Genomic DNA, 27635 nt, shown 5'->3' with positions numbered 1-27635 from the left:
TTCCACTTGCTGGCTTGTGGTCTCAGGTAATCAATTCCTCTAAGCTTTCATTTCTGCTTTGTAACATGAGACACTTAGAACTTACCTGTCAGGCTCATTAGAAGTGTGTACATACACAGCCTTACAACCATTTGCAAATGGTGAGAAGCATTCTGTAAATTAAAACTCTTAGTTGGAAGAGCAAATTCACCTTATAGGAGTTTTTTTCATTCTTGTTAAGATTTTGGGGAAGATTTTATGTAAACCTGTAAAATTAAGATAAACTGGAATGTCGGAACCATTTTTAGGATTGAAAGTGGTTTTATTTTACAAAAACTGGGAGATTTCTGAAAGTATACCATGTACTTTACATATCTTACCTCATTTTAGTAATTATGATTATAGAGCAAAGAAAATGGTTATCAATCATACATCAGTAGACATAGTAACCTCTCCTACTTTGCCTTTTATCTTTTAGACCAAAGAACATTATGTTCCCTTTTCTTATCTTGAAATTGGATATTCACAACATGGATATGATCATTCTTATTTTGAGACATTTTAGTAATGTTTCTTGCCTTCCCCTCTCTGTATTGCTCTTTCCTGACCCCATCCTGTCCTCCAGCAGTGGTGTTGGCTGATGGAGCCACAATTGTAGCCAACCCTATTAGCAACCCATTCAGTGCTTCTCCAGCAGCAACAACTGTGGTGCAGACCCACAGCCAGAGTGCTAGCACCAATGCTCCAGCCCAGGGCTCATCCCCCCGGCCAAGCATACTTCGGAAGAAACCTGCCACAGATGGGTGAGTAGACCCAGTGGTGCCAAATGAAACCGCTGGTTCTGAATATAGTTGGTTTAATTGGGTTAGGCAGTACTTATGTTCAACTCTAGTAGATTATGCCAATAGTTTTTCCAAGTATTTGTATCTACTTAAACCCTCACCAGCTATGGGGATGATTGCATTCACCATTACCAACTCTTGTTACTGGCACATTTTTTAAGTTTAGTCATTCTCTGTTTATAGTGGTGTATCCCATTAGTTTGGGGGGACGGGGTTTGTTTTGTTTTGCTTTGCTTCTGGGGGTGTGTAGTGGAGTTTGTCTTTTTTATTTCTTATGGAAAAGTAAACATAATAAAATTTTGTATTTATCATTGGGTACCCATTATTCAATTTCAGTTATCAACTTATCAGCTCCTGGTCAATTTTATCTAGATGCCTACCCACCCTTTTCCATCATGTTATTTTGAAGCAAATTCCAAACAGCACATTATTTCATTTGTATGTATTTTAGCATGTGTCTATTGAGAGATACATACCAAAAAATACAGTATCAACTTAATACCATCAATTGCCTGATCACTGTTCAAATTTCTAGTGATCTAAAATGTCACACATTTTATTTTGTTTTACATTATTTAATTGGATTAGCATTCTCATAAGATGTACACATTATGATTAGTGGATATGTCTCCTGAGGCTCTTCTAATATGTAGGTTTCCTCCATATCTTTTTTTTTTTTTTTTTCTTAAAATTTATTTGTTGAAGAAACTTGGTCTTTGGTCCTATGGTTTTTCCTCTTCCTCTCTCTCTCTCTCTCTGGATTTTCTTGATTGCATCTCCCTTGTATTAGTTTCTTAGGATTGCTATAACAAATTACCACAGATTTGGTGGCTAAGAACAACAGTTATTCTCACAGTTCTGGTGGCTAGAAATCTGAAATTGAGGTGTTGGCAGGGTTGGTTCCTTCTGAATGCTCTCAGGGAGAACCCATTCAGTGCCTCTCTTCTACCTTCTGGCAGCTATTGGCAATCCCTTGCATATCCTGACTTGTGGACTCCTTACTCCAGTGTTCACATGACCTTCCCTCTATGTCTGTATCTGAAATTTCCCTCTTCTTTCTGTTATGTAACTACCAGTTATTGGATTTAGGGCATACTGTAAATCTAGAATAATCTCAAGATCCTTACGTTAATTGCATTTGCAAAGATCCTAGTTTTTTTACATTCACAGGTGCCAAGGATTAGGACTTAGCTATGTCTTTTTAGGGAGCACAATTAAACCCACTTCCCCCTTGGTGTAGTTTCACTTGTTCTTCTCTTCTCCATGTTTTCTCTATGCTGTTACTTGAATCTTAAAGGCTTGATTAGGTTCACTTTTTTTTTTTCCTTTTCCCATGAGTACTTCATAAGTCCATTGTTTATTTATTACTTTACCAGGAGACATATCTGGTGGTCACCCTTTTTGAGATGTTAGCTGTCTTGAGGTTCAGTGTGTAGGTTCATTAATCATTGGGCATTATAACATGGTACATTCTGATTCTAGCCATTTTCTCTCAAACCCACTCTTGTCTGACATTTGTTCCCCTCTGCCAAAACTAAACATGTCAAGATCACTTGTGACTTCTACATTGCTGAACCCAATGGTTAATTCTGTCTGAGCCATATGTGGTCTCTACTGTATGGCACAATAGGTCACTAATTACCTTGATCAACATTTTTCACTTTGTGTTTAATAATTGGCTCAAGTCAATATAAATGCATAGACATAATAATGATTGTAAACACTTAATATAGGCTTAAATTTTAATATTAAGTAGAAAGGTGATAAAGCATGCCAGAAAAGGCAAGTAGAGTCACAGTGGTTGCTTCCTGAGAGTGATGGGCAAGAAGTGGGGAGGAATAGGGAAGGGACCTGCTGTATTTTGTTTAAAGCCTTTTAGTACTATTTGACTTTTTAAATATTGTGCCTATATCACTTTGATAATGTTTTTAAAAATCATTATTACTTAGCCAGTGCGATGCTTTTATTTTGCTATAGGCATGCCTAGAAAATGTGTATCTTGTACTTCTTATCTTTTAATACCCTTAGACTGCTGGGGTGTTTTGGTTTGTCTTTTGTCTCTTTCAGAATTGCAGTTCGAAAAACCCTCATTCCTCCTCAGCCTCCTGAAGTGTCTAGCCCTCGAGTGGAAAGCTCTCTGCGGAGTACATCTGGGTCACCTAGGCCAGCAGGGTGAGCACAAAGATGTTACTTCTCTTGCCTCCAACTGCACATAATTGGGGTAGAAAGAGTCTAATCAACATGACCAATTTCACATAATTTCCTTATGTGCAATTTTTATATGCTATTCTTATCTACATAACCTACACACATTTTTCAACCTCTCTGACCATCATTACCTCATTTATGAAATGGGCATATGTATAACATTTATTTCATCAGATTCCTATGTATTCAAATGAAATGACTCAACGAAAGTGCTTAGAATAGAACCTGTGTTGTAGTAAACACCCAGGGTTTTTTTGCTATCATAAATGGCATCATAGGAATAGTTAATACATGCTTTTTTCTTTATTCTTTATCATCTTAATTCCAAAAGTGAAATTATTTTGGATAAAAATGAGACAGTATAAAAATACTTAAAGTCTAAAGTGAAAATCACTGTTCTATTCTTTGTCAGTCTCACTCCCCAGAATATCATTGATTGGTAACAGTTTTGTTAAGTTATCTTTCCACGTCTTCTCCTACATACACATGCACATATATATAGATTGACAGACCCTTAAAAAAAGATCTTGCTGATTGATTTTTTTTAACTTATGTCAGTAATAGCTTGCCATGTTAATGTATTTAGGTATACTTCATAAAACTTTATTCAAAAAAGAATTATGAATGCCTAGCATGTGCCAAGTGTCATTGTAGAATCTGGGGGTACATAAGAGTGACTAAAACAGACAAACTGTTCTTCTTAGCTTACTTTCTAGTAAGTAAAAAAAATAATGGACAACTATAATAGCATAAACAATAAAATATTTTTAAAAGAATTAATAAATATGTGAAGGGGAAAAAAGCGGTGTGAAGTGAATATAAAATAATGGGGGAAGTGCCCTAGCTGGTGTGGCTCAGTGGATTGAGTACCGGCCCATGAACCAAAAGGTTACCAGTGCTATTCCCAGTTAAGGCACATGCCTGGGTTGCAGGCCAGGTCTGCAGTACGTGGTACTCAAAAGGCAGCCACACATTGATATTTCTCTTCTTCTCTTTCTCCCTCCCTTTCCCCTCTATAAAACTAAATAAATAAAACCTTTACAAATATGTTAAATAATAAAAATAAAGTAATGGGGAAGAGATAATGTCTAATAAAAAGGCTTATCTCAGCAGAGGTTTAAGAGCATGAAAGAGTAAGCCAAATGCTCCCTGATTTTTTGTATCAGACAAAGGAAAGAGCAGGAACCAAGACTTTAGGAGTAGTTGGAGACATAACTTTGCACATTAATGCAGGAATGTGGGGAAAAAAAAACATGGAAGCTAAAATTGTGCAAAGGGATCTTATTCAGTAGTGGAGGAATATAGGATTATTATGTGAACTTTCAAAACATTTGTGAAAATATTAACTGTCAGTTTTATAAGGAAATGAAAAAATAGTGAATATTTACTTAGTACACTGTAATTCAGAACATTAGAAGTGTTGAGAATTCAAATATTTTCTTTCTTAAAATGATTCAAGAGTAGTTGGAACAGGGGTAACCTTATTCACATTGTGTAACTCATAAGGCAAGTCAAGAGCCCATTTATGCCTTGAGGGACTCTCATATTCCTAAGTTTGGATCTACTTCTGACATTTATTTTTTATTAAAGTATAGTTGGCATACAATATATTAGTTTCAGGTAAGCAACAGTGATTAGACGTTTATATATCTTAACACTGTGCTTACCACATATTCACTATGTACCCCTTTACCTTTTATACCCATTGTTTCTGGCAACCATCAGTTTGGGGCTTTTTTGCTTCTTTTTTTTAATATATTTTATTGATTATTCTATTACACTTGTTCCATTTTCCCCCCTTTATTCACCTCTGCCCTGCACACCCCTCCCACCCAAGTTCCCCCCTTTCAGTTCATGTCCATGGGTTGTACATATAAGTTCTTTGGCTTCTACATTTCCTATACTATTCTTAACCTCCCTGTCTATTTTCTACCTACCATTTATGCTACTTATTTTCTGTACCTTTTCCCCCATTTTCCCCCCTTCTCCTTCCTGCTGATAACCCTTCACGTGATCTCCATTTCTGTGGTTCTGTTCCTGTTCTAGTTGTTTGCTTAGTTTGTTTTTGTTTTTAGGTTGGGTTGTTAACAGCTGTGAGTTTGTCGTCATTTCAGTTTTCATATTTTTTATCTTCTTTTTCTCAGATAAGTCCTTTTAACATTTCATATAATAAGGGCTGTGTGATAATGAACTCCTTTAAATTGACTTTATCTGAGAAGCACTTTATCTGCCCTTCCATTCTAAATGATAGCTTTGCTGGATAGAGTAATGTTGGATGCCCTTGCCTTTCATGACTTGGAATACTTCTTTCCAGCCCCTTCTTGCCTGTAAGGTCTCTTTTGAGAAATCAACTGACAGTCTTATGGGAACTCCTTTGTAGTAACTGTCTCCTTTTTTCTTGCTGCTTTTAAGATTTTCTCCTTATTTTTAATCTTGGGTAATGTAATTATGATGTCCTTTAGTGTGTGCTTCCTTGGGTCCAACTTCTTTGGGACTCTGAGCTTCTTGGATTTCCTGAAAGTATATTTCCTTTGCCAGATGGGGGATGTTCTCCTTCATTATTTTTTCAGAGTTTTCAGTTCTTGCTCTTCTTCTTCTCTTTCTGGCATTCATATGATTCGGATGTTGGAACACTTAATGTTGTCCCAGAGGTTCCTAAGCCGCTCCTCATTTTTTTTTGAACTCTTGTTTCTTCATTCTGTTCTGGTTGAATGTTTCTTCCTTCTGGTCCACACCATTGATTTGAGTCCCGGTTTCCTTCCTGTCACTGTTGGTTCCCTGTATATTTTGCTTTATTTCACTTCGGGTAGCCTTAATTTGTTTCTTCATGTTGCCACTGAGCTCAATCAGTTCTGTGAGCATCCTGATTACCAGTGTTTTGAACTATGCATCTGATAGATTGGCTATCTTTTTGTTGCTTAGTTGTAATTTTTTCTGGAGTTTTAATCTGGTCTTTCACTTGAGCCATTTTTTGGGGGGCAGGGGGGTTCGGCAGGCCTCTTATGTAGTAAGGGGTGGAGCCTTGGGTATTCACCAGGATGGTGCAACCTACATAGCTGTGTTGTGATGCTGTATGTTGGGGAAGGCAACGAGTTGTCCTGTGAGGCTGGGAGTTTTTCCCTCTGTCACAACCTCCAGAGGTGTTTTTAGTCAGTGGTTTGAGGCTTTATTTCCTGATGCTGGGACCCTAGGTTGTGGGTCTGTCTTACTCCCCATTTGCTCCTCCCGGTTTATCTGCATGCAAATGTGGGACCACCCGATCTACAAGCCACTGCCTCTCCGGGTCCTCAGACCACTGCCTCACTGTACATCCTCTCCACCCAGCTGCCCATCTCTGCCCCTGCTACTGGTCTGAGTGTTTCTTCTTCAACTCCTTGGTTGTTGGACTTCCATACAGTTCAATTTTCTGGCAGTTCTGGTGGCCAGAAATGTTTTTAAATTTATTTTTAAATTTGTTGTTGTCCTTTTGGTTGTGCGAGGAGGCACAGTGTGTCTACCTATGCCACCATCTTGGCTGGAAGTCCCTGTTTCTGTAAGTCTCTTTGTTTTGTTTGTTCATTTGTTTTGACTTTGTTTAATGCCACATATAAGTGAAATCATGCAGTATTTGTCTTTCTCTGACTTATTTCACTTAGTGTATTATCCTTTAGGTCTATGTTGTACATAACAGAATTTTGTTTTTATTTCTGAATAATATTTCATTGTATACATGTACCACATCTTCCTTATCCATTCATCTATTGATGGATGCCTAGGTTACTTCCATATCTTAGCTATTTAAAGTAATGCTGCAATGAACTTTTTTTTTAATAAGTGAATTTTATTTCAGGCCAAAACCCCTCAACTTTAACTAAATGTTGTAACAGTTCCACAGCACAGGCTGGTAAAAGAGCCCATAGACTGGGTAAGATGTCCAAAGGAGGGTGGAGTGAGTGGGAAGAACCACACACAAACCAAAGTGCAAAGCAATACAGAATGCCAGCAGCACTCATCTCCTACTAACTCTGGATCTCAGTGGAAAGGAATTATGGCAGCAAGAGGGCAGAGTGCCTCATTGTCCAAGCCCTCTCTCCAGGCAGAAACAAAGCTCTTGCATCCCATTGGACTGAATATAAGGTCTCCCTGCATCACAAGCAGAGGGACACTGTCGTGTCTGAAGCCTGGGGGGCAGGGTGCATATATCTTTTCAAGGTGTGTTTTCATTTCCTTTGAATAAATACCCAGAAGTGGATTTCTCCACATTTTCACCCATACTTATTACTTACTGACTTTGATAATAGCCATTATGATAGGTGTCAGATGTTATCTCCTGGTTGCATTTCCCTAATAATTTCTGATGTTAAGCATCTTTTCATATGTTTGTTGGCATCTGTATGTCTTCTTTGAAGAGATCTCTTCATGTCCTCTGCCTAGTTTTTAATCAAATTATTTTTTGTCATTGAGATATGAGTTTTTAATATATTTTAGATATTAACCCCATATTGCACATATCATTTGCAAATATATTCTCCCATTCAGCAGGTTGTCTTCCATTTTGTGAAAGATTTCTCATGCTGTGGAGAAGCTTTTGTTTTATGTAGTCCCATTTCTTTTCTTTTTTTCCCCATTTCTTTATTTTTGCTTTTGTTTCCTTTGCTCAATGGGAGTATGTAAAAAGATACTACTAAGACTGATGTCAAAGAGGTTGCTATCTATTTTAAGAGTTTTATGGTTTCAGTTCTTAATTTCAGTCTTTAATTCATTTTGAGTTTATTTTTGTATATGATGTAAAAGAGTAGTCCAATTTCATTTTTTTGCATGTATCCATCTGTTTTTTTCCAACACTACTTTTCAAAGACTCTGTCATTTCTCCATTATGTATTCTTGCCTCCTTTGTCCATAAAAGTGAGAGTTCATTTATGGACTCTTCTGGTGTTCTGTGTGTCTGTTTTTATGCCAGTACCATACTGTTCTGATTATTAGAACTTTGTAGTATAGTTTGAGATCATGGAGCACACTTCCAACTTTGTTCTTTCTAAAGATTACTTTGGCTATTTGTGGTCTTTTGTTGTTCCATATAAATTTTGAATTATTTTTTCTAGATCTGAGAAGAATATCCTTGGTATTTTGATAGGGATTGCATTGAATTTGTAGATTGCTTGGGTAGAGTGGTCATTTTAACACAATTAATCCTTCCAATCCATGAGCACAGTATGTTCTTTCATTTATTTTTGTCTTCTTCAATTTTTTTTTTCAGTATCTTAAAGTTTTCAGAATACAGATCTTTCACCTCCTTTGTTAAATTTATTCCTACGTATTTTATTCTTTTTGATGCACTTGTAAGTGGGATTTTCTTAACTTCTGATCATTCATTACTAGTGTACAGAAATGTGACATTTCTGTGTGTTAATTATGTATCCTGCTACTTTACTCAATTCATTTCTTAATTCTAGTAATTTTTGATGATGTGTCCTACATATTTTTGGTAGGGTTTTTTATAAGTATATTATCTGAAAATGGTGACATTTTAACTTTTTCCTTTCCAATTTGGATGCCTTTTATTTCTTGTCTGATTGCTGTGGCTAAGATTTGGGTGCTATATTAAATATTGTGGTGAGAGTAAGCATCTTTGTCATGTTCCTGATCTTAGAGGAAAAGCTTTCAGCTTTTCATTATTGAGTATGATGTTAGCTGTGGGCTTGTCATGGCCTTTATTGTCTGGAGGTAAGTTCCTTCTATACCTCGAAATCCTTGAGATCATAGGATTGTTATTCTTGGTTTTCTTGCCACAGTGTATCACCTTAATTGCTTTGGGAATATTAAAGCATTCCTGCATTCCTAGGATAAACCCACTTTATCATGGTGTGTAATCTTTTTAATGTATTGTTGAGTTTAGTTTGTAGGTACTTTGTTGGCAATTTTTAAATCTGTGTTCATCAGGGATATTGGCCTACACTTTCTTTTGTAGTGTCTTTGTCTTGTTTTGGCATCGTGGTAAGGCTGGCCTTGTAGAATGAGTTTGGAAACATTACTTCCTCTTCAGTTGTTTGGAATAGTTTGAAAAGCATGTATACTAATTTTTCTTTAAATAATCGTTAGGCTTCACCTGTGAAGTCATCTACTTCTGAGCTTTTGTTTGTTGGGAGATTTTTGAGTACTGCTTCAACTTCATTGCTAATAGTCTGTTCAGATTTTCTGTTTCTTCCTAGTTTAATATTCAAAGGTGTATGTCTCTGGAAACTCTTCCATTTCTTCCAGGTGGTCCAGTTCGTTAGCATATAATTGTTCGCAGTATTCATTAAGAGTTCTTTGTATTTCTGTGGTGTCGGTTGTTGTAATCTCTCCTCTTTCGTTTCTGATTTTCTTTTTTTTCAATTTGGGTTCTCGCCCTTTTTTATTGATGAGCCTGGCTAGAGGTTTGTCAGTTTTATTCTTTCAAAGAACCAACTCTTGCTGACATTGATCTTCCTTATTTTTTTTTCCAGTCTCTATTTTATTTATTGCTACTCTGATCTTCACTATTTCCTTCCTCTTGCTTACTTTGGGTTTTGTTTTTCCTTCTTTGTCTAGTACCTGTAGGTGTGAAGTTAAGTTATTTGAGATCTTTTTTGTTTCTTTTTTTTCTATTACAGATGACATTCAGTATTAGTTTCAGGTGGGACTTTTCTTCACATAGGCTTGTACAGCTATGAATTTTCTTCTTAGAACTTCATAGCTATACAAACTACATTTGCTGCATCCCATAAATTTTGTAAGTTTATGTTTTCATTTGTTTCAAGATATTTTTAGATTTTCTGTTTGATTATCTCTTTGATCCATTGGCTGTTGAGGAGCATGCTATTTAATCTCCATATGTTTGTGGTTTTTGTAGTTTTCTTCCTGCAGTTGATCTCTAGTTTTATGCTATTGAGGACAGAAAATATGCTCTATATAATTTGAATCTTGAATTTATTGGGGCTTATTTAATGGCCTCATGTGGTCTGTCCTGCAGAAGGGTCCATATGCACATGAGAAAAATACGTGTCTGCAGTTTGGGAATTAAGTATTCTGTAAATGTTTATTATGTGATCTGCTCTAATATGACATTAAAGCCATGGTTCCTTTATTGATTGTCTGTGTGGAGATCTGTGCATTGTGGTATGGTATTAAATTCCCCAACCATTAATGTATCAACTGTTAACTTCTGCCTTATGTCCATTAATAGTAGCTTTATATTCTTTAGTACATCTGTGTTCGGTGTCTATGTATTTAGAATTATATCTTCTTGGATTGACCCATTTAACATTATGTAATATCCCACTTTGTTTCTTTTCACATTCTTTGTTTTCAAGTCTGTTTTGTCAGAGTATAGCTACCATAGCTGTGTTTTTGTTTCTATTTGTATGAAATACCTTTTTCTGTCCCTTCACTTTCCACTTGTGTAGTTTGATCTAGTGAGTCTCTTACAGACAACATATAGATTCATCTTACAGTTTTGTACATTCATCTACATTTAAAGTACTTATTGATTGCCATTTTGTTGTTTCCGGGTTGTTTTTGTTCTCCTCTGTCCCTTTCTTTTTTCTCTTCCTCTCTTTCCTTTTGATATGCTGATTTTCTAGAATATTTTGTCTGGGTTCCTTTCTCTTTATTTTTTGTATGTTTCTTCTAAATTTTTGTAGGTTTGTGGTTACATGAGGTTCATGTGTATCCACCTATATCTATAGCACTTTGTTTTAAGCTGGTAAGCATTTAAGTTTCAAACGCATTCTAAAATTACTACATTTTTCTACCACCTCCATGTTTATGTTTTGACATCTCTTTTGTGTCTTTTTGTTTTCTGTATCACATATTTCTTGTAGTTATAGTTAACTTTGCTACTTTTGTCTTGAACCTTGCATATTAGCTTTTGGGTTAACCTTATTTATTATATATTTATTTACTTTTACTAGTAAAGTTTTTTCTTTCCTGTATTTTCTTATTTCTGGTTATGTCCTTTTCTGTATAAAGAAGACCTGTTCCTTGTCTGGGAAACTTCATCTCTTTTTCAGTTCTGAATGATAACCTTGCCAGGTACAATATTTTATGTTATAGGTTCATTTCTTTCAGCATTCAAATATTTCCTGCCACTGTCCCCTGGCCTGAAAAATTGCTGCTGAGAAATTAGCTCATGACCTTATGGGATTTTCTTTGTATGTGGGTTGTTTGTTTCTTGCTGCCTTTATGATTATTTCTTTATCCTTAACTTTGCTATTTTAATTCCTTATTTCTTGGTGTGGGCCTCTTGGAGTTCATCTTGTTTGGAATTCTCTGTGCTTATTGAAGCTGGATATCTGTTCTCTTCCCCGGACTACAAAAGTTTATAGCCTTATTTTTTTTCAAATATATTTTCTGCCCCTCTCCTGTTTTTAAATCTCTACTTCTGGAATCCTTATAATGTAAATGTTAGACTATTTGATGTTGTTATCCCAGAGGTTTCTATTTTTCTTTATTTGAGCATTAGATGCTTTTAAAAAAATATATATTTTATTGATTATGTTATTACACTTGTCCCATTTCTTTCTCCCCTTTATTCCCCTCTGCCCTGTGCCCCACCTGCCACCAGCATTCCCCTAATGTAGTTCATGTACATGGGTCATACATATAAGATCTTTGCCTTCTCCATTTCCCGTACTATTCTTAACCTCTCCCTGTCTATATTTTACCTACCATTTATGCTTCTTATTCCCTGTACCTTTTCCCCTATTTCCCCCCCTCCACCTCCCCAATGATAACCCTCCATGTGATCTCCATTTCTGTGATTCTGTTCCTGTTCTAGTTGTTTGCTTAGTTTGTTTTTGTTTTTAGGTTCAATTGTTGATAGTCATGAGTGTGTTGCCATGTTACTGATCATAATTTTGATCATCTTCTTTTTCTTAGATAAATCCCTTTAATATTTCATATAATAAGGGCTTGTAGATGATGAACTCCTTTAATTTGACCTTATCAGGGAAGCACTTTGTTTGCTCTTCGATTCTAAATGATAGCCTTTGCTGGATAGAGTAAACTTGGGTGTAGATCCTTGCCTTTGAATACTTCTTTTTATGACTTTGAATACTTCTTTTCAGTCCCTTCTTGCCTGCAGGGTTTGTTTTGAGAAATCAGCTGATAGTCTTATGGGAACCCTTTTGTAAGTAACTATCTCCTTTTCTCTTGCAGCTTTTAAGATTCTCTCCTTCTCTTTAATCTTGGGTAATGAAATTATGATGTGCCTTGGTGTGTGCTTCCTTGGGTCCAACTTCTCTGGGACCCTCTGAGCTTCCTGGACTTCCTGAAAGTCTATTTTCTTTGCTAGATTAGGGAATTTCTCCATTATTTTTTCAACTAAGTTTTCGATTTCTTGCTCTTCCACTTCTCCTTCTGGCACTCCTGTGATTCGGATGTTGGATTGGTTAAAGTTGTCCTGGAAGTTCCTAAGCCTCTCCTCATTCTTTTTGAATTTTTGTTTCTTCATTCTGTTCTGGTTGAATGTTTATTTCTTCCTTCTGTTCCAACTCATTGATTTGAGTCCTAGTTTCCTTCCCTTCACTGTCGGTTCCCTGTACATTTTCCTTTATTTCACTTTGCATAGCATTCACTTCTTCCTCTATTTTGCGACCATACTTAACCATTTCTGTGAGCATCCTGATTACCATTGTTTTGAACTTTGTATCTAATAGGTTGGTTATCTCTATTAGAGATAGAGATGGTTATCGGTTAGTTCTATTTTGAGAGCTCTGATCTGCTTGTTCATTTGGGCCACATTTTTTTGTCTGGGCCTCCCTGTTATATAGTAAGGGGCAGAGTCTTGGCAGAGTCTTGGATATTCACTAGGACAGGGCAGCCCACTTGGCTACTGGTGGTGCTGTATGTGGGGTAGGGGTCAGAGAGGGAACAGTGCCACTTGCTTGGCTCCTGGCTGGCTTTCAGTCAAATCCCCTGCTAGTCACAAGCAAATTGGGCTTTTCTGGTGCTGATTCCAAGGTTGATGGGTTTGTATACATTCTTTGACCCTGTGGGTTTCTCCAACGAAGTCTCCTGTGAGGCCGGGAGTTTCTCCCACTGCCTGAAGTCAGAGCTTTTGAGGCTTTATTTCCTCACGCTAGAACCCTGGGTTGCACAGTCCATCTCACTCCCTAGAAAGAGCAACAAAATGTACTAATGTGTTTATTGTTTACGTAGTTCACATGAAATCTGTAGTAGAATATTTGCCTGTGAATTTAAATTCCTCAATCAAATGACCACAGCCCAATGAGGAAAAACACAGAGATGAGAAGACTACCAAGAGGAAATTATAAAACATAAAGAGATGATATGAGTTGACATAATTCATTCAAGATCTAGAAGAGACCATCACAGAATTAAACCAAAATTTAAAAAGAAAATAATGTAGACATAGAAGATAGAAACGAAAACAGTGAATGACATTTTAAAAAGAAAGATAAAAACCATATAGAATGTACTGTAATACAAGATCAACATAGACATATCAACGTCTCTGAAATCAATATGATTTTAAATTGATAGCATGTTAATATTCTGTCATTAACTAATGGATCCTTTACTAGTACACAAAATATTGGTGTGTTCTGTAATTGTTGGCAACTTGGATTCAGTAAAATATGGAAACAGAGTGGTATTGTGTGGAGGTGGTAGTAGATAGGCTCACGGAATGAGGATACTTATCAGTATATCTTTGGAAGTGTGAAAATATTACTAATTCAGAAGAAACAATACAGGATAAGTGTTTTAAACAGAAAACTAAAATTAAAAAGTGAATCTGCCCTGGCAAGGTGGCTTGGTTAGTTGGAACATTGTCCCATACACCAAAAGTTAGCAGGCTCTATCCCCTGTCGGGTCAGCCAATCAGTGTTTCCCTTTCACATAAATAATCAACATTCACAGGTGAGAATTTGAAAAATAAATCCAAAAGCTGTCAAAATAAATTTAAAAGTTGAGTTGAAAAGAAGTTACATAGTTCTACAAGACTACTGCTAATGTTTGCTTAGGTCTTCTCTGGCAATCACTAATTTATTCTCAAACACCACCAAACTTATAGAACTCTAAATACAGGCAGATCTTATTAGATCTCTTTTCCCTGAATGAGATCCCTCCTTGAAGCCTTTCTTCTACCTACTCCATTCTGCATTGGTTGCTCTGGACTTGATGCCCAGACACTATTCCTGCTGATTCTTCATCATGCTCTATGTCCCTTTAGGTAATCATCTGGAGCCCATTCACTTTGTTTTTCTTGATTTACTTTCTTGATTTTTTAGAGCACCTTTCATAACAAAGAGCACTAAAGTGCCAGTGTTTGACACTTCTTATATAAGAAAAATGTATTTTACCCTCTTCAGTCTATTTTCTCACTGTTGTTAAGATTAAGTGAACTTATAATTGTTTATTGAAACTTTTTTATGATATCTGCATTAAAGTCCAGGCCAGCTAATTCTTCTATCATTTGTTAAAGTTGTTTTTTTTCTGACTCTTGATTAGATGAGTGATTTTCTATTTGTACCTGGACATTTTAGTATTATGAGACTGGAATTTATTTATATGCCTTTTGTTTTAGTGGTCCCACTCTCAGCTACCCAGCTGAGGAAGAGAAAACATTGCCTTCTTACTGCGAATTGGGGATTGAAGTCCAGGTTCCCTTTTTGGCCTCTTTTCATACCTCTTTAGTAGTGGGATGGAGGAGAGAGGATTTAGTCCCTCATTACAGCCTGGCAAGTGTAAAGGTCTTGATTCTCCAAAGCTAGAGGGGATGGGGATGGGGTTACAATTGCAATGTGGTGTTTCACTGGAGTATAATAGTTATTGTCTACAAATTTTTCATCTTGATGGCCTTTCTTGGCTCCTTGGCTAGAGAGAAAAGACTTTTGTTGAGGCTTATTTTCTCAGTGCCCTTTGACATTTCTGGGTTGCCACCTCATTGGCACACATTCTGGGGCATAAGAGGCAGAAAAGAAACACAAGGAACTTACTTCTGTGTCATTCCTCAGGTCCTGAGATTCCTAGCCAAGTATGTCTACTCTTCACCTTTCACCAGCTTTTTTGTTTGTTTTATATATAGTACGCATAATCAATACTCACTATTTTTAGCTATACTTAGCAGGAGGAATGGGCAAAAATATCTGTGCCATTTTTCTATAAACAAGTACTACCCATACTCTTAAATGATATAATGGCTAGGAGAATTTTAAGTTGGAAATCTCTTTTTCTTTCTAGGTGACATCAACTTTCATCTTATAGCATTCTCTTTTAAGTTACTTTTTTTTAAAAGATTTTATTTATTTTTAGAGGAGAAGGGAGGGAGAAAGAGTAGGAGAGAAATATGAATGTGTGGTCACCTTTCATGTGCCCCCACTTGGGACCTGGCCCGCAACCCAGTCATGGGCCCCAACTAGGAATCAAACCGGTGACCCTTTGGTTTGCAGGCTGGCACTCAGTCCACTGAGCCATGCCAGCCAGAGCTAAAGATACACATTTGTAAACATTGCATTTATAGCTACTTTAGATTCCAGAAGTATCTCTTGTAAAATATACTGGAAAATTACAAGGGTGGTGCCTTTAGGTTAGTAGGCTATATATGGGAAGTGGAGGGAAATTATTTTTAATTTGTATCCTTTTGTATCTTTACCATGTGCATGAGTTTCCTCTTTTACATCAAATAGGTATAAAGACACTATATATGAAATATAAATACAGTTGTTGTCAATAAAAAACCTAAGACAGCATAGGCATTAAGGAATTCTAGGAGGAAAATGTAAAACATAATGAAAAAAAAATTTTTTTTTGATGATGTGGCTTTGATATTTTTAAAAATATGCTTGGTTTTCTAATTTAATTTTATTACTGCTTATAAACATATGGTGAGCTGGAGCAAAGAGGGCATTTTTTTTTTAATTGTAAGAGAAAGTTTATTTAGAAAATTACAAAGGTAATATGTGTGAGCCAGCTGGGCCATGTATGCTCAGGACACAGGCTACAGAAGCAAAAGAAGGGCCCTGGGAGCTTAGAAGAGGGAAGGCAAAGGTTACATACCTGGGAAGAAGAATAGCTGAACTGGTTAGGCAGGCAGTCTCCCAAGAGGGAGAGCACCAAGGAGGGCATATTTTAAAAATTATAGTTTCTTTTAAAACTTTAAAATTCAACTTTTGGAATCAACAAGTATTTATTTTACTTTTGCTATATTTTACAGAAAGAATTGGACAAATACCCATCCTTTGAGGTATTATAGGTTAAGTCAGTTTTCTGTTGTTTGCTACGTTATCTTTGCTTTTGTGTTTCAGTGCCAAACCTAAGTCAGAAATCCACGTATCCATGGCCACTCCAGTCACTGTGTCCATGGAGACTGTGTCCAATCAAAATAATGATCAGCCCACCATTGCAGTTCCTCCCACCGCTCAGCAGCCTCCACCAACCATTCCAACCATGATTGCTGCAGCTAGTCCCCCATCACAAACAGCAGTCGCCCTCTCAACCAATCCTGGAGCAGTTCCCATCACTCCTCCCATCACTACCATTGCTGCTGCCACTCTGCCATCAGCAGGTGTGGGTGGCAGTCCCGCCTCAATTTTGGTTCCTTCTGTGCCTGAGATAAAAGTTAAAGAAGAAGTGGAACCAATGGACATTATGAGGCCAGTTTCTGGTAAGTTCATTCACAGAATATTCTTTTTTTTCTTCCCCCCTAAGATTTTATTTTGTATTTTTTTTTACTTATTCATTCATTCATTTATTTTTAGAGAGAGGAGCAGGGAGGAGAAAGAGGAGAGAAACATCAGTGTAAGAGAGAAACATCAACTGGTTGCCTCTTGTGTGCACCCTTACCAAGGATCAAACCCACAACCCAGGCATGTGCTCTGACCTGAAAATGAACCACCAACCTTTTGCTTTGCAGGATGACGCCCAACCAACTGAGCCACCCAATTAGGACCAGAATACATTTTATTGGCAGTTCCTTCTTCCCCTTTCCTAACTCTCCTGAGAGCCAAAACTGTTTCTCCTGAGAAACACTGACTTCTCCGTTCCCATTTTAAATTTGCATTTTATTAGTTTTTTATAAATGGAACATCCTTTTGAAAACTAAAACTGTTTTGCTGGTTTTATAATTAATTTTATTTATTAATCAAAATCTAGCAAAAGGTTATCCCCTGGCTGGTGCGGCTCAGTGCATTGAGTGCAGCCTGCAAACCGGAGAGTGGCCAGTTCAATTCCCAGTCAGGGCACATGCCTGGGTTGTGGAGCAGGTCCCCAGTAGGGAACATGTGAGAGACAACCACACATTGATGTTTCTCTCTCACCCTCTCTTCCCCTCTGTCTGTAAATAAATAAATAGAATTTTACAAAATCCTACAAAAGGTTAACATTTCTTTTTATAATTAATTTTATTTCTTACCAATATCATGAACAAAATTAATATTCCCCCAAGGATATTTATATATCCTTTAATATAGCTTCTTTGTATTTGTTCAGAAAATATTGCCATGTAAGAAATGTCAAGATACAATCATAACTAAGTATTGATTACTTACAATTTATTCCTTGCCAATTTTTGTTCCCTTGTTATGCAATAAAGTAAGATTTACATTGTTGAAAATACTCTTCTTGATAAACTTACATGTGATTAGTAAAATCATAAAAGTATTCTTTATCCCTTTTCCTCTTCTTGACTAAACTTCCAATTTGTGAAGGGTAGGTCACTTCGGAGGGTTTTTTAAAAATAATTTATTGTGGATCTTGATTTTTATAACTACGAAAGTAACATGCAGTGTAAGACATTTATAAAATAGAGACAAAGTAGAAAAAGCACAACTCCAACATCTGGGAAGTTATACTCCAGCAAGGGTAATGAACAGTAAAATAAAGCAGGGACAAAATATAAAGAAACGTGAGGGCTGGAGCTATGAGTTTTAAAGACTTCTAAAGGAAAGAGATATTGAGAAAGTTATCTTTGAGTAGAAACATTAAACAGGCAAGTACTTGGAAAGGGAAAAGAGCATTCCAGACCAAGAGTAAGAGCCCTAAAATAGTAGCATGCCTGCTCTGCTCAAAGAATAGCAGTGGCACAAGTAGATGGAGCTAATTGCATGAGGAAGTGGTAGAAGATAAGGTCAGAGAAACGGGGTCAAGACTATGAGAGCTTATGGGCCATTGTGAGAACATGGTCTTTGTGGACGTTGGTGGGACCTGTTGGAAGGTTTTGAGCCGACAAAGGGCTTGGGTTGCTTTCATTTTTTATAGATGGCTGTCTGCTATGTACAGAAAAGGCTGTGGGAACAAAGATGTAATTGGGGAGGCTAATTTAGGGGCTGTTACATTAATTGCAGGGAACCAAGAAGACTTCAGCCAGGGAAGTAGCAGCATAAGTGGTATGAACTGGTTGGGTTTTATTTATTTATTTTTTTAACATTTTATTATTTATTTTTAGATTGAGGGAAGAAGGGAATGAGAAAGAGAGGAAGAGAAACATCAGCTTGTGGTTATCTCTTGTGCGGCCCCTACTGGGGGCCTGGCCTGCAACTCAGATATACACCTTGACTGGCAATTGAATTAGCGACCCTTTGGTTTGCAGGTCTGCACTCAATCCACTGAGCCACACCAGCCAGAGCATGAAGTGGCTGGATTTTTAGATAACATTTTTAAAGTACAACTGAGAGGATTTCTTTCAAGATTAGATGTTGAGTGTGAGAGAACAGCATCAGGGTCCATGACAACATTTTTGGGTTAGTAAGTAGAAGCATGGAGTTGCCGTCAGCTGAGATAGAGAAAGTTATAGGAAGACCACATTTTATAGGACAATAGCAGGAAATTGTTTTTGATATGGTAAGTTTGAGATATCTGTTAGACTTCCAGATGAAGATGTTAGGTAGGTAGTTGGATCTATGAGCCTTGCTTTGGGAATAGAAAATGGAAGTTGCAGCATAAATTAGGAGTTGTCATTAATTAGGTTTAATGTTTATGTTGTGTTTAATAATACATATTAATTATGTTTAAAGCCATGGGCCTGGATAAGATCACTTTCTGAGGACGGACGGGAAACAGAACCAAGCAAAGGAGACTAAATGGTAAAAGGGCTAGAGTGGTAAAAATAAAATTTGGAGTATGTGATGTCCTGCAAAACTGGAACGAAAATATTTCAGGGAAAAGGGAGTAATCAGCTGGATCACATGCTGTTGAAAGGTCAATTAAGATAAAGACTCGTGAGTTCTAGCCAAGATGGTGGTGTAGGTAGAAACACTTCAGTTCCTCGCACAACTAAAAGAAATACAACAACCAATTTAAAAACAATAAACAACCAGAACTACCAGAAATCAAACTGCATGGAAGTCCAACAACCAAGGTATTAAAGAAACATTGATCCAGTGATGCATGGGTCACCGGCCAGTAGTGATCACGGAACGCTGCGGATGGCTCGTCGAAACACGAGAAAAACATACACAGAGACAACCAGGTCCTGTGGGGGAATAGGAACAGCCGGGCCGCCACTCATGTGGGGAGTGCCTTGGCCACCCTCTCTCCTGGAGGTCACCATGGCCACCCTCCCTGGTGGGGAAAGCGCGCCATTCCCCATCCAGAGAGGCTTTTTATTGGTTTCGTTTGCATAAGAATTCAGGTAAAAGCTCATTACTCATTGCTAGGAAGTAAGGATCAAACAATAGATAACAAGGAAGTCTGAGGGCCTATTTTGAGTCAGGGTCCAAGAGCTGTAAGACTTTAAGGAACAAACTAACTTCCTCCTTGGACCCTACTCATTCAACTGAGAGCATTCTAAACAAAGAGATTTCACAGGATTTTACATATTCTTTCTTAGGCCTGATCACCCCGGAACCCACCCTTTTCAGCACAGAGCTGCACCACCCTGTCATTGTTTCAGGCTTAGGTGGAGCACGGGAACTAAGGCAACCAAGAGATAAGGAGATTTTCTCCCAGATGATGAGGACTCAGGCTATGTCAAAGCCAAGGAGCGAGGGTCCACTACCCCCTTTTGCTGTAGCCCCCAAAGTCCTTTTGGGGGCCTCCCATGTGATCGTGCCTGTCTTAGATCGTTCCCCCCTTGGGGAATCTTACCCATCTTTGGCTAACCGACCAAGCTTTGGGGTTCAGTTATAAATGAAGCAGGAGAAGCAGCGCTCCTGCCAGGGAGATAAGCTTTTGTCTCCTTCCTGGCTTACGGTTCCAAGGGCGTTCCCTTAGCCTTAGCCTAGGCGGGGGTTAAAGCTTCTGATACCAGGCAGGGCAGTTCCCAACAATCCAGACTGAAAAGAAGGACAGAGATGGCCAGCTGGTGGGACAGGATCCGCAGCAAGGGGGCGGATTGTGCAGGTATGGGAGGTGGGGGGCTGTCTAACAAGGAAACTAAAGACCCAAAACTTTTGGCTGTAAAAGTCTGTGGGGTTGTGAAAGCTGAAAATGTTTCCATTCTCATAAGAGAGTTCATTGGAGAGTCCTACAGGATCCTAGAACATACAAAAACCCACTCACCTGAGAATCAGCACCCGAAAGGGCATACTCCACTTTTGGGATGTGACAGAAAGTAGGGCTAGAGCACAGTGAGCAAGCAAGATGCATTGTTCCCTCTCTGACCCCTCTCCCACAGACAGCATCACAACACAGCAAAGAGGGTTGCCCTGCCCTGGTGAATGAATACCTAAGGCTCCACCTCTTACAAGGTAACAGGTGCCCAAAGATAAAGAAATATAGCCCAAATGAAATAACAGACCAAAACTCCAGAAAAAGAGCTAAGTGATGAGGAGAGAGACAACCTATGTAATGCAGAGTTCAAAACACTAGTAATCAGAATGCTCACAGAATTCCTTGAGCAAGGTCTCGAAAATGAAGTAAGAAATGAAGACTACCCAAAGTGAAATAAAGGAAACTATTCAGAGAACCAACAGTGACAGGAAGGAAACTGGTACTCAAATCAACAATTTAGAGCAGAAGGAAGAAATAAACATTCAACCAGAACAGGATAAAAAAATAAGACTTAAAAAAAATGACAAGAGGCTTAGGATCCTCTGGGATAACACTAAACATGCCAACATCTAAATCATAGGGGCGTCAGAAGGAGAATAGGAAGAGTAAGAAATTGAAACTTATTTTAAAAAATAAAGAAGGAGAACTTCCCCAGTCTGGCAAAGTAAATAGACTTCCAGGAAGTCCAAGAAGCTCAGAGTCCCAAAGAAGTTGGACCCAAGGAAGCACACACTAAGGCACATCATAATTACATTACCCAAGATTAAAGAGAGAATCATAAAACAAGAGGAAAGGAGACAATTATCTACAAAGGAGTTCCCATAAGACTATCAGCTGATTTCTCAGAAGAAACCTTACAGGCAAGAAGGGTCTTGAAAGAAGTTTTTGAAGTCATGATAGGTAAGGACCTGCATCCAAGATTCCTCTGTCCAGCAAAGCTGTCATTTAGAATGGGAGGGCAGATAAATTGCTTCCCAGATAAGGTCAAGTTAAAGGAATTCATCATCACCAAGCCCTTCTCATATGAAATGTTAAAGGGACTTATCTAAGAAGTAGAAGATCAAAAACTATGAACAATAAAATGACAACAAACTGACAGCTATCAACAACTGAACCTAAAAAACAAAAACTTAAGCAAACTAGAACAGCAGCAGTATCACAGAAATTGAGATCACATGGAGGGTTATTCATGGGAAGGGTAAAGGAAAGAATTGGGGAGAAAGGTTCAGGAAATAAGAAGCATAACTGGTAGGCATAAAATAGACACAGAGCTTAAGGTTAAGAGTAGTATAGTAAAGAGAGAATCCAAAGAACTTACACCTACAACCCATGGACAGGAACTAAGGAGGGGTGGGAATGGTGGTGGGAGGGGCGGGTGCAAGGCATATAGCGGAGAAAGGGGAGAAATTAAATTGGGACAACTGTAATAGCATAATCAATAGAACATACTTTAAAAAAACAATAAAGACTCATGCCCTGACCACACGGCTAAGTTAATGGACATCATCCTGGAGAACAAAGGGTCACTGGTTCAGTTTCTAGTAAGGACAGATGCCTAGTTTGCAAGTTTGGTCTCTGATCATGGAGCATGTGAGAGGCAACTGATCTATGTTTCTCTCCCTGTCTTTCTCCTTCCCTTTCCCATTCTCAAGAAAAAAAAGAAAAAGGCAAAAAAAAACATGACTCATGGATGGACCTAGAGCAGGGGTGTCAAACTTATTTTCACTGGGGGCCGCATCAGCCCCATGGTTGCCTTCAGAGTGCCTAATGTGGAGTTCCTTACTCCTACTTATGGAGTAGTTACATTTATGCAGTCCTAAAATTACATTTGGCCCTTTGAAAACAACTGCAAGGCTAATGTGGCCCCAGTAAAAATGAGTTTGACACCCCTGACCTAGAGGGTATTATGCTAAGTGAAATAGGTCAATGAAAGACAAATATCATGTGACTTCACTTAAATGTTTAATCCAAAGAACAATACAAACAAAAGAGAAACAGCTTCATAAATACAGAGAGAACAGACTGATGGTTGCCAGAAGGAAAGGTTTGGGGGACTGGATGCAAAAGGTGAAAGGACTGAGAAGTACAGATTGGAAGTTACAGAATAGTCATAGGAATATAAATTACAACATAGGAAATATAGTCAGTAATATTGTAGTAATGGTGTACAGTGTAAATTGAGTACTGGAAGTACCAGTGGAAACACTTTATAAAGTATATGCTTGTCTAACCACTATGCTGTACACCTAAAACCAAAACAAAATAATACTGAATATAAACTGTAAAAATAAGGACTTGAGCACTGATCATTGAATTTAGCAACATGAAGGTTGTGGAAAGCTTGAGAAGAGCAGTTTTTATGTAATGATATTGGTCAAAGTATGATTGGGAGTGAATTCAAGAGAAAGCTTGGAGAGAGGCATTAGATTGGAAACAATGAGTAGAAACAATATTTAAGGAATTTGTTATAAACGGAAAGAGAAAAGAAGGGCAATATCTGAAGGGAAATGATGCCAAGAGAAAGTTATTTTTAAGATGGGACAAATAACAATTTCATGTGGGAATGATCCTACCTGAGGATCGTTCCAGTAGAGGAAAGAATTGATGATGCAGGAAAGAGGTGAGAACTCCTAGAGCAATATCTGAGATGAGTGTGGGTGGGATCTATTATGTACCTGAAAGGAGAAAGGAGATACATGGTCCCAAGTAAGTAGGTAGATGAGGTTGTAGGAATTTATGGACATTTTCTTCTAATTGTTCCTTTCCTTTTTTTTTTTTTAAGTAAAATTGAAAGCCAGGTCATCAGCTAAGAGTCAGGCTGGTAAAGGAGATGCTGAAGGTGTGAGAATGGAGGAGAGGGTGAAATGATCATGTGTAGAGAAAATGGACTTAGCAGTTATGATAAGATTGTCCCACAGCAGTTAAGTGTCTGTGAGAGGTTAGTGAGCATGTTAGCATGAGACAATCAGTGTTACTTTGTATCATTCTTCTAGCAACATTCACTTGCATAAGATGTAGACTACTTGGAGAGTTGGATTTAACCTCTTGTGCTTTTGTTGAGTACAGTAAAATGAGAAGGGACAGTGGTTGAATAAATTCAATTAAATTGATGGTAGAATTAAAACCCAGTGATAGAAGAGGGATAGTGACAGCAAAAAAAAAAAAAAAAGAAGAAGAAAGAAAATTGGCAGAGCTAATGATAGTTCCTAGTGGGGACTAGGGATTGTTAAAGACTGGTTTCTAAGAGGAATGACTTGCAAAGATAGTTGGTTTTGGCTAGAGAATTGTACACTTAAAATTTAGATGAGATGACAGTGTTTGGAGTATGTGGTTGACGTAGGGTGGAGGAAAAGGATGGCACAAGTATATGGTAGAGTGAAAATCAGAGTTGAATGAATTTGTATCATGGTTTTTAAATACCCAGATGTATGATCCATAAAGCCCAAAAGAATATTCCCTTCACCACATATTTAGAGGCAGTGTACTGTAATAGTTACATAGTACAAGCTCTGAAGCCAGACTGCGTGTCTCCACTTAGCTCTGCCACTTTGGACTGGCATGATTTGTGTCTTATCTTCTCATCTTTAAATTGGGGATAATAAAATAGTGCCTACTAATTTTAGATTATTTTTAAGATTATATGTTTTAATAGGTTAACTTCTAGGAATTAATGCTCAAAGTCTTGAAAAATAATGGCTTGAACATGTAAGATTTTATTGTCTGTCTGAGATCAAATCCTGAGGGAGGCAGTCCATAAAATATTAGGGATCCAGGCTCCAACCACTCATACAATTTGATTCAAGAAAGCTGCTAGAACTGTAGCTATCACATCTCAGTTTCAGCATCACAATAAGAAGACAAGAAATCAACCCTGGCTGGCGTAGCTCAGTGGATTGAGCGCGGGCTGGGAACCAAAGTGTCCCAGGTTCGATTCCCAGCCAGGGTACATTCCTGGGTTGCAGGCCATAACCCCCAGCAACCACACATTGATGTTTCTCTCTCTCTCTCTCTCTCTCTCTCTCTCTCTCTCCCTCTCTCCCTCCCCCCACCTCCCTCTCTCCCTCCCTTCCCTCTCTAAAAATAAATAAATAAAATCTTTAAAAAAAAAAAAAGAAGACAAGAAATCAAAAGCCATGCCTTCTTTTAAGATAACTTCTTAGAAGTGCTACAAAACACTTCTATTTATATTTCATATGGCCACACCTGGCAGGGAGCCTAGTAAATGGTGTGTTTGAGCTTAGTGGCAATATGCCCATTAAAAGTGGGCCCACGTGCTAAGGAAGGTGAAAGTGTGAGTTATTAAGAAGCATCTGGCAGCCTCTGCCACAGTTAGTGTTTAGCACAGTGCTAGGCAGAAAGGAAAGTTCCATAAATGTTCCTCTTTTCTACCTACTCATTCTCATTGAATCAGAGGAAATCAGGGGAAATTTTCTGTTATATTTGTGTTCTCATACATGTGTGTGGTCTTTTCCCTATGACAGCTGTTCCTCCACTGGCTGCCAGCACTATGTCACCATCTCTTGCATTACTGGCTAACAACCTGTCCATGCCCACCAGTGACCTACCACCTGGTGCTTCCCCAAGGAAAAAGCCTCGAAAGCAACAGCATGTGATATCTACAGAAGAAGGGGATATGATGGAGACAAACAGCACTGATGATGAAAAGTCCACTGCCAAGAGTCTTCTGATGAAGGCTGAGAAGCGCAAGTCTCCTCCCAAGGAGTATATTGGTAATGTTCATTTGGATTAACTATTGTCATGTGAAGCTTTCTCACTTCAATCAGGGGGTCAGTCCCTGAAGCTGTTTATGTAGTCAGGTTTATGTAGTAAGTATGGCTTACTTATTGGAACTGTACCTTAAGGATTGTGGCAAATATGTAATAAGCTATTTAATGCTCTTTTTCTTTCCTTTTGAATAGATGAAGAAGGTGTAAGGTATGTTCCAGTGCGCCCAAGACCTCCCATTACTTTGCTCCGTCACTATCGGAACCCTTGGAAAGCAGCTTACCACCACTTTCAGCGATACAGTGATGTTCGGGTCAAAGGTTAGCTTCCCCAAGAAACATCCAGTGTCAATGCATGAACTTGTTCTTTCACTTGCTTATATGACAATTACAGTAGAATAGAATCAGTTTTTCCTTTCTAAAAAACCCTACATTTTTGTTATAAAAACTTAGTGCTTAACTTAGGCAAAATGTACATTTGCGTATAAAATTTGGAAAATTATCTTTTGCCTGAGAAAGCTGTGTGTACTTTATTGGAAATACAGTCTAATGAATAAGTGACTTTTTTTATCTTTTTTTTTTCAGTAAAATTCATGTGTTACCACCTCCTTGAGTGGTGGCAGGTGACCTCCTTTGCTCTCAGAGTAGTTGTGGAAGGAGCTGTACTAGATTATTTGACATAATCCATAATAGCTCCTAGGATGCTCAAATGTGCCTACAGCATACGCCCCAAGAAGTTTTATTTTCCAAAAGACTACTTTTATTTAACATATGTGTAACTCTTGGAATTGTCCAAGGCAAACCCTCAATAAGTATTTTTGTTGTTGTTGAACTTAATAACATTTTGATAAAGCCACATGTGATAAATTAAGTGGCTGTAGTATTTTTAAATATTTGTACTGACAGACTGTAAGTGTCATTAATCTCAAATACAGTCATTGCACAAAGACGTATACATTTTCAAAGAGTTGGTCGTATTTCTGATTCCTTCATATATATTCTATTTGGAAACTTCTCTGAGCATTTCCTTGTAACCTCCAGATTAGTCAGAGGGTGGTACTGACTTCCCTTTTTTTTTTTTTTTAAGAGAGGGAGGGTGCGGGGAGAGAGAGGGAGAGAGAGAAACATCAATGTGCGGTTCCTGGGGGCCATGGCCTGCAACCTAGGCATGTGCCCTGACTGGGAATCGAACCTGCGATGCTTGGTTCACAGCCCACACTCAATCCACTGAGCTATGCCAGCCAGGGCAGTGGTACTGACTTCTATGAGCAGGGGTAAAGGTCCTAACAGTTCATCTCTGCATGGGAGTACAGAGGTGGTGACACTTTTCAACTTTCTTCCTCATGAGTACACCCTTAGGTTTGAAAAGCGGGCGAGATTTCCAAAAATCAGAGAATGCTGGCCTGTGGTGGAAGCAGGATATGTACCCACCAAACATCTCTTAATGCCTCAGGATTCCATATCATAGTAGTAAAACAGTTAAAGGTTTCCCTGGTAACATAAAGATTTTTATTGTTTATTGGGATTTACTCTCCATAACTGTATCAAGAAAGGTAATTTGACAGCTAAAACTATTAATGATTCCTCAAGTCTTCTATTTGGATACATACATATTAATCACTTTTGCACCAAGTCTCTTGACTATTAAGATTTAGTTGAACTGCTTTGCCTAAGTTTTAAAATCATATTCATAAAAATAAATAAACATGGAATAGTAAAAATTGGTTCGGTAATTCAGAAGTAGGAAAGAACAGAGAAGTAGGATCAAGCGGCACAGGAAACAAACAGAAAACAAATAATGACACAGCAGACTTAATCTTATATAGAGATCATTACCTTAAGCCTTGACTGGTGGCTCAGTTGGTTAGAGTGTTGTCCCACACACCAAAAGGTCTTAGGGTTCAATTCCTGGTCAGGGCACAGACCTAGGTTTCAGGTGTGATCCCCAGTTAGGGTGCATACTGGAGGAAACTGATTCACATTTCTTTCTCTCTCTCTCTCTCTCTCTCTCTCTCTCTCTCTCTCTCTCTCTCTCTCTCTCTCTCTCTCTCTCTCTCACTCCCCTCTCCCACCCTCTTCTTCCTCCTTCCTCTCCTTCCCCCTCTTTCCCCTCCTTCCTCTCTAAAATCAACAAAGAGGTCCTCCAGTGAGGGTTTTTTAAAAATTACCTTTAATGTGAATAGTCTAAACATACCAATTAAAACACAGAATAGCAGAGTGGACGGAGAAAAAAGATCCACCTATATTCTGTCTATAAGAAACTCACTTCAAATACAATGGCATAGGTAGATTGACAGCTGGAAAAATGTATTCAATGCAAAAATTTTAAAAAGAGTAGCTATATATTTTTTATTTTAATCATTGTTCACGTGTAGTTTTCTGCCTTTTACTCCCATTCCAGCCCACCCACCCATCCCTCCCCACCTCCCCC

General features: G+C 38.1%; 1 protein-coding gene across 6 annotated transcripts in view; it reads left to right on the top strand.

Moving 5' to 3' along the window:
- SAP130 (Sin3A associated protein 130) overlaps positions 1-27635 on the top strand; it is an 88864-nt gene that overhangs the window by 42042 nt on the left and 19187 nt on the right. For 5 of the 6 annotated variants that reach the window (XM_045826126.1, XM_045826122.1, XM_045826124.1 and 2 more), the window contains 5 exons: positions 605-782; positions 2889-2993; positions 16298-16656; positions 24962-25210; positions 25400-25525. In XM_045826126.1, coding sequence (XP_045682082.1) covers positions 605-782; positions 2889-2993; positions 16298-16656; positions 24962-25210; positions 25400-25525 — 1017 coding nt within the window. The remainder of the gene's footprint in view (positions 1-604; positions 783-2888; positions 2994-16297; positions 16657-24961; positions 25211-25399; positions 25526-27635) is intronic. The other variant, XM_045826123.1, reaches the window with a different exon arrangement.

This window comes from Phyllostomus hastatus, unplaced genomic scaffold (assembly GCF_019186645.2).
Source record: "Phyllostomus hastatus isolate PE091 unplaced genomic scaffold, TTU_PhHast_1.1 phas_scaffold_60, whole genome shotgun sequence".
In the NCBI taxonomy this organism is placed as follows: domain Eukaryota; kingdom Metazoa; phylum Chordata; class Mammalia; order Chiroptera; family Phyllostomidae; genus Phyllostomus; species Phyllostomus hastatus.
This window is presented reverse-complemented; position numbering and strand designations above follow the sequence as displayed.